General features: G+C 47.3%; 4 protein-coding genes across 4 annotated transcripts; 2 read left to right on the forward strand and 2 right to left on the reverse strand.

Annotated features, from left to right (window-relative positions):
• Nucleotides 1-93: 93 nt before the first annotated feature.
• On the reverse strand, nt 94-578 carry LACBIDRAFT_307909 (uncharacterized protein; the record flags this gene model as incomplete). The annotated part of the gene is made up of 2 exons (XM_001891099.1): nt 94-285; nt 345-578. 2 exons carry the CDS (start codon nt 576-578, stop codon nt 94-96), a joined length of 426 nt encoding a protein of 141 aa, XP_001891134.1.
• Nucleotides 579-850: 272 nt separating this feature from the next.
• On the forward strand, nt 851-1596 carry LACBIDRAFT_336169 (uncharacterized protein; the record flags this gene model as incomplete). Its single annotated transcript, XM_001891097.1, has 5 exons — nt 851-865; nt 901-942; nt 987-1186; nt 1239-1296; nt 1456-1596. The coding sequence occupies 5 exons, from the start codon at nt 851-853 to the stop codon at nt 1594-1596; spliced, it is 456 nt and encodes a 151-aa protein (XP_001891132.1).
• Nucleotides 1597-3928: 2332 nt separating this feature from the next.
• Nucleotides 3929-5028, reverse strand: LACBIDRAFT_307911 (uncharacterized protein). Its single transcript, XM_001891100.1, has 4 exons — nt 4834-5028; nt 4469-4769; nt 4272-4399; nt 3929-4223 (listed from the first exon to the last, which is right to left on the reverse strand). Exons 2-4 carry the CDS (start codon nt 4482-4484, stop codon nt 4098-4100), a joined length of 270 nt encoding a protein of 89 aa, XP_001891135.1. The 5' UTR covers nt 4485-4769; nt 4834-5028; the 3' UTR covers nt 3929-4097.
• A 433-nt stretch (nt 5029-5461) lies between these two features.
• On the forward strand, nt 5462-6614 carry LACBIDRAFT_336171 (uncharacterized protein; the record flags this gene model as incomplete). Its single annotated transcript, XM_001891098.1, has 5 exons — nt 5462-5576; nt 5660-5829; nt 6043-6304; nt 6359-6393; nt 6495-6614. The coding sequence occupies 5 exons, from the start codon at nt 5462-5464 to the stop codon at nt 6612-6614; spliced, it is 702 nt and encodes a 233-aa protein (XP_001891133.1).
• Nucleotides 6615-7139: the final 525 nt, after the last annotated feature.

Genomic DNA, 7139 nt, shown 5'->3' on the forward strand with positions numbered 1-7139 from the left:
GATAGAACTTGGACATACCTGTTCAGGCATACATGCATTGGAGGTAGCCCATGTACGATTCACTTGCGACTTTGTTCAGGCAGGTACAAATTTCTAGCGAGTTCCATTCACGCACCTCAAAGCATGAGTCATCCCCAACAACACAACCACATCCGCATTAAGAATCTCCCACTCCAAGCCCTGAGGGAACCGTGTGTTGTACTTTTTCTTCGGTGCCTTCATCTGCTTCCGCGTGCCAGCTTCAGACAAGGCCAGCATGCGAGATGCTTCTGCCATTAGGCCCGACTATTAGTATATATGACCGCGTTCAGATCATCAAACACCTCGCAAAAACTCCCGCTCACCTCCATACCCAAAGCCGCCTCAAGAAACGCGCATACGCCCTGGCCGAGGATGTGAAATGGGTCCTCATTTGCTGCAAAGTCCTGACGTGCACCGACGAGGTTGTTTGAGAAGAGTAAGTTGAAGCCTTTGGTGGCCGACTGAAGGAGCTCAGCGTTAGGGTGGACAAGGTGGCCGGACATGGCTGTGGTCGTCGTCGTCGGTGTTGTGGACGAAGAACGGACACCAGACATCATTCCGGCGAATTTCCACTCCGACAGATGATGACTCAGCAAATACGGCTTTCGTCTTGCTTTCACGCAACAGGGTAGGTCTGGGTAGGTACAATCTATTTCTCGCATCTACTACATAAGCAATTCACCTTATTTATGTTGAAGTTCACGGTTCCCATTCCACAAGCAACCCGGATGCATACGTAAATCCACGATGACAAGCGATGTTTTGTACTAATCTGTTACTGGAACTTGACTGGAACAACAACGCGATGATGATCGCGGATTGAGACGCGATGATATGCCTACAGGTTCATGAACTTTGTATCTTCTCCTTTTCACGTAGATCCTCTACGACAACTACCCTCAAGCCAACTTGAAAGTGATGGTGAGTCATGGAATGTATTTGGTTGTGCTCTCAAAACCAAACAGGTTATAACCGAAGCAATCTCAAACCTCCCCTATTCCATCATGCACGTCGAGCCCAATGAGAAAGTGGATATTCGGACTTTCCTCAGGTGCTCGCTGAAGAAGGTTTGTGCTTGCGAAGGACCCGAAATTCTGGAGCAATGTCTCGACGCTGTGTTACCAATTTGTAACTCACCCGAGACCAAGGCATTCATGGAGGACTAGTAAGTCGGCTGATATTTTACTGTTATCTCGAATCTAACTTTTACTGTACAGCTGCAAACAAGCTTCCGATGAGGGACGCTACGAACTGAAAATCAACGCGTTCAAAAACGTATGTCAGGAGAGGACATCACGCCCTTTGCCCAAATTGAGCTTTATGCTTCTGAGATGTTGAACCGTGGAGTCTATTCTCTGAATGCACATAGCATCCTTATCACGGGTGAGCCATTTTTTCAATTATCCGAAATCTTGTTTCATGATCTCCCACCAGACGACGTTGCCTGGATTTGGTACTTTGACCGGCAAGGTGCAATTCAAACCACAGGTATCAATTTCATACAGGAATTACCCTACCTCGCTGCCCTTCTTTTCGCATTCCAACGCTTCAGCTTGCGGAATTGGCTACTTTTAGTAGGGATCCATCAATGAGCCCGTGCGGAAAAAGTGGCAATTCCTTCTACAGGGCCCAATGAAGAAATGGGGATGCCTATGGAGCCAATAGACCTCTTTAAAAGTCTCAATCCTTCATTTGTCGAGCTGAGTGGTTGCACGTCCAATTCCCGGGTGATAGCAATAGCTTTCGAGATGTCAGAGTCTCCAGAATCCTCGCTAGTATCAGAGCAAGGACTTTGAAGCCAATTTTTAGCCAATTTGAAGCAATGCAGCGGCAACGAGAGACAGCCCCATTCCACCTCCAAGTTCTTGTTTTAAAAGAAGAAAAGCAGCAAGTATGGTGTCCGCGTCGCGTCTCTGATCAGCGCCATGCCTGACCGGAGTGCGAGAAAATGCCCAAATGAGAGTCCGCCATATTGGCGAGACCAAGTTCAGACTAAACAGAACCAAACAAACAGGTCTTCTCTAGACTCTCGCTAGATTACAAAGGTACGTGTCAGACCCTTATCTGAAGGCTGAAAACTTACTGACAAGTTCGAAAATTCACAGAGTTCTGCAATTATAAGTTAGAATGGTAAGCAAGTCCATCAAGACTCGCAGAACGCAAAACTAACGCTTACTTTGAAGACCGCCGTTATTTGACGACAAACCGCTGTGGAAACCACTTAGGGCATCGTTGGTGACGTGTCAAGGGTGTAGAAGTGTTCAGAACACGATAGCAGGTGATAATGACCTTTAAACAAGTAAGTGGACATTCAGCACTCAATTCAACGCAAAACTCACACATTTTTGAAGCTTAACGACGTCCCCACACGGACTTGCGTTGATGGTGGCTAGGGTGCATTTGGTGATGTTGCAAAGGCAGGGCAACGTTAACAGGCGTAATCGACCTTAAAAGAGTAAGTAATCGCCTCATAACTGAAACCAACGTACAACTCACCTTTATCCGAAAGCTACAACATGTGACAATAGAATGTCATAAATCGACGACGGACTCGTGCTAGAGGTGGCTTGGGGTAGATGACGATGTCCCGAATGCTTGGGGACGTTCGAAAGGCGGCAACGTGCGTGTACAGCATTTAAAGAGGTAAGTGATCGCCTCGGAACCCAAATCAAGTAGTACTCACCTTTACCGGAAAGCTACAACACACCCCGACGTTGCAGAACATCCACAACGACCCAAACGCGTTTGGCGGACGTCGATACATCGTGGCGAGCCTTGGAGAGGTGGAAGAGAGGCGACGACGCAAGGAAGCGATCGAACAACGAAGGTATGTCGACCTCTTTGCGAAACCTTCATAAACTAACCATGCGTATATCGTTCCAGCCTGCAACGTCGACCAAAAACGAGAAAGGGGTCCCGGGAGGACCACGTCGTAGAGAGAGATTGGCGGACGTTGATACGTTGGGTCGATGCAAAGAGTAAATAAAACAGGTAAGTTCTTCTTCGTGCGTATGGTGTTGAAATACTGGTCAAACCTTTTTGTCTTCGTCTTTTGCAGGTTCTCAACTGCAACCCATCCCATCCAACATCCGAAGGCGACCCACGCGTCGAGAGGGTGTTTAGCGGACGACGATACGTCATCTCGACGCCATGGCGAGGTGGAAGGGTCTTGGAAACCCGAGGGTGAGGTTTGACGGTTCTGTGGACGACGATACGTTGTCTCGACGCCAGGAAGGGTGCAGAACGTTCTGATAGGGTCGGAAAACTTGCCACCACATAGGGAGGGCGTTGAGCGGACGGCGATACGTCATCTCGAGGCCGGGGGGGGCTATGGCGAGGTGAAAGAGTTTCTGACACTGAAGGGCGGCGTGTAATCGTTTTACGGAGATACGTCGTCCTGGGCTGGGAGGGATGCAGAACATTGTGGAACTCCTGGAAAAAATTGCGAGCACCTAAAGAGGGCGTTTAGCGGACGGAAATGCGTCGTCTCCAGGGCCTGGGAGATGGATGGCGAGGAGGAAGGGTTATGGAAGCCGGAGGGTGGCGTGGGACCATTTTGCGAAAGACGATACATCGTCTTTGGGCCAGGAGGGGTGCGCGGTGTTTTGGAATGGTTAGAAAAACTCTAAACGAAATAGGTAAGGACCTCTTCATCCTTCTGGTCTTGAAACACTTACCAAACCTTTTTTTTCTTGTCTTTTCGAAGTTCTTAACCCTCACCATTGCTCAGGTCGTGTTGTGTCGGTGGAGCAGGGAACAGCCGCGAGGGTTATTGTGGATGGCCAGGTGGTTGACGCCGGTCTTGACGGGGCAGCGTAACACATGTACAGTCGACGTCCAATGTACAACATTAGTTAAAATTTACGGATAGTCAATTCCAGGTCTATATTCACAATGATCATTAAAAACTGTCTCCAAATGTAAAGTACACAAAAACATGGTTTATTCTGGGATGATATTCATGAACACAACTATTGGGCCGCTCATGTCCTTCCGTCCTCCCTCACGCGACTACTCCTCATATCAATCTTCCCATAATCGCTCCCAGGCTCAGGCGCGTCCTTTTTAACATTCATTCACGCCTCTCTAAGGATCTGCAGTGCCACAGCCCTCAACAGCGCCTTTTCGCGTAGTATAGCAGAATCGGAGGGGAGGCGGTCGCACGTCTCGCGGAGGATATATTCGACTTCTTGTTTCGTTCCCTGTCGAGTGTTAGTAAGAAAAGAAAAAAGAAAACTAGATGGGAATACCTTGAACAACGCCTGTGACATCTTCTTGGCAGCCGCCTGTTCCTCCAACCTCTTCTTCTCCTCCGGACTTTGGTTGCCTGCCTTTTCCGCTGCTTGGATCAGGTCGAATACCGATTTGAGCTTGATTGCTGCTCAGAGAGTTGATACGCTGTCAAAATGCGTCATAAAAACCAGAAAAAGAGGCAAAGCGTAGGTACGTCTCGCTGAAAACATGATATATCCCTAAGCGTTATGCAGCCACCCACCAACGCCAAACAAGGTCTGATTCGTCCTGAGGTTAGACGTACACGAAGCTGATGCAGTGGAGCAATTCGATGCCGTAGAATTCGCGTGAGAGGCCAGTAGCTTCCAATGAACAGATCGTTCATCAGCTGGTGAAGAGGAGGCATAGTGGAGTTGTGGCTGATTCGGTGAATATGCCGAGTTTGCGTGAGTGTAGCTACTTGGTGCAGGCTCGGGTCCTGCTCCCATTATAATGATGCGCAAGATACGGGTTATCTTTGGGGTTGGTGCCGGCCATGAGTGGCTGGTGGTGGTTTGATGTCAAGTGAGCACGACTTGCCTTTGTCATGAGCTAATGGCAACTCAAGGGTCATGCTTGCTTGAGCTTGATAGCAGACACTTTGTTGTTGCTGGGCACATTCCCATCTCCCTGTTGAATGTTGAGCTTTGGTTGCCATCAGGTAGTCGTCGTAACGTTGAGGAATAGAGTTCGAGTTCGTCGTTGTACGCTTTGACGACGTCGTGGATGGAAGGTGTCGAGGTAAACAGCAAATAGCCTTATCAAGCAAGTATTACTTAGATCCGAAAAGGCTGCTATATTAAGAAGTTTCTTCACCTCGTGGCATCAACATATCTTCCACATATTTGCTGCACATATATGGTTGCCTTTTGTAGAAATATCTTCTCTGAATATCTTCGACGTTTGTCCACCCCCAAAATTCTTAATAATTCCGATGGAAAAAAAGTTATAAAATGAAATAAAAGATTTTAAATATCTTTCAAGTAATTTCGGCAGTTAAAAGGTAGCATTATTATTAATATCTACCCCATTTTTTCACAATAATCCCAGTGGATGTATAAGCCAGGGCCCGCAGTGCCACCATGTCCATCATTTGAATTTCCACGTACCATTTTTTATCCCCTTCACACACTCTTTCCAGCCTTTTGTTCATTTATTTTGTTCAGCCATGGCTCATTCTACTCACACATCTACCCTCAAGGCTACTGCTGCTGTTCCAATTGAAGTGGAACCAACGCCATCAGGCTGCCAGTGTACGCTGTCTGCAGAGCAACAACAAATAGGTCAGTTTATTTATTCGTATATTGTGCCATTACATGACTGACTTCACATTTAGTCACAGAAAAAGGTTAGAAACAAGTCATAGCCCAGGACAAGGCCTATACCCAGGTGCTTCGAGCTCATCAAGCCCAAGAAGAAATCATGGGCTTCCAAAAATTACTGGTTCATGCACACGATTCATTGTCAGGTGATGTTGATGAAGGGATGGGCCCTGAATCCGAAGATGAAGATCATCCTGCCTCAGCAGGAAATGGAGTATATTTCTTTCTTTCTTTTTTTTTGAGACGTTGATCTTCTAAATCTTATTTATTTGGTTCACTGCGGTTATGCTGGCACCAATCATCAAAACATCTGTCCGAAACGGACGTACCCTTGTTCATTGGGTGGACCAGGAAAAGGAAAATGTGAATGCTACACCAGTACATTGTTAAACCTGATTAACCTAGCCTTTTTTCATTGTCCATGCAGCTCCAAGTTCACAGCAATGAACAAGCTGACAAACAGCCACCCAAGTTAATCAGATGTGTCACTGGTCAGGCTTGGCCTCCCATGATGATTGCACCTAATAGATCAGCACCACCACCTCTTACACCTCAACAGCAACCTTCTCAAGTTGCCGAGTCAGCTCCACATCATGGCCCTGGTCCTTACAGCCCCCGCTCCCAATCCTTTTATATGGCTGGTGATGGAACCTATTATCAGCATGAGTTTGCAGTGGAGGACACTGAGCGTAAGTCATCATGCTTATAAAAGAACTCACATCTGATGGAATTGTTACTTCTAGATAGTGATGATGAATTTAGGACCCACACGGCCAGTGTAGAGTACCCAGAACCATCACGTCACATCTATCCAAATGCACATCCTGCATTGAAGAATTTTCTGAAGTCAAGCCTCTCCTTACTGATGGTAACTCATAGGCCAAAGCCCAACAGCTAGTGCTTGGAAGTCCAGTCCAGTCCGGTCTTTTGTCCAAATTTGACAAGACCAGGACTGAGACCGGTCCTCACAGGTTGAAGAACCACGAAAAACCAGACTGAACCGATGTCAACTGGTTCAGTGTGGTTTTCGTCAGTTTTTTACAGTTGAAGGACCAGTCTCAACCAGTCTCAGTCTCAACTGGTTGAGGACCAGTTGAGAACCGGTCTTGTAGCTACTGACATGGGGAAAATATGTATGTAATTTACTAAATAAACTAGTACTACACAAGGGTGAATGAGGGGGCAGGGGGAGGACCACTCGTGCATCCTTGTTGTTGTCCCTCATCGCCTGTTTCATACTCTTCGCATGGTCCTCAGTCATCCATTGTTGTTGTGGTTGTCTGTGGTAGTTGTTGTCATCCGTCATCAGTGCCATGTCGTGTTGTTGTTGGTCGTCGCATGTTGTTGTCAATGCCAAAGGAGGCAGAGGGGAAAGGGGTGATGTGGCAGTGGTTGGCAGTGGTTGATGTCAATGCGTGAGGCAGCTGTCGATGTCGTTTAGCCCACGTCGCTGCCACATCACATCATCGTCGTCCGCCTGTCTCCATCGTCATTGCATGGCCATTGTCGTGCATTGTTGTCAAC

This window comes from Laccaria bicolor, genomic scaffold (genome assembly GCF_000143565.1).
Source record: "Laccaria bicolor S238N-H82 LACBIscaffold_388 genomic scaffold, whole genome shotgun sequence".
Classification (NCBI taxonomy): Eukaryota; Fungi; Basidiomycota; class Agaricomycetes; order Agaricales; family Hydnangiaceae; genus Laccaria; species Laccaria bicolor.

Bases quoted from the DNA above. Each gene is read 5' to 3' on its own strand.
- LACBIDRAFT_307911 (XM_001891100.1), bottom strand. The intron at 4,224-4,271 runs GTATTCCCATCT...AACACTCGACAG, and splicing joins TGTCACAGGCGTTGTTCAAG to GGAACGAAACAAGAAGTCGA.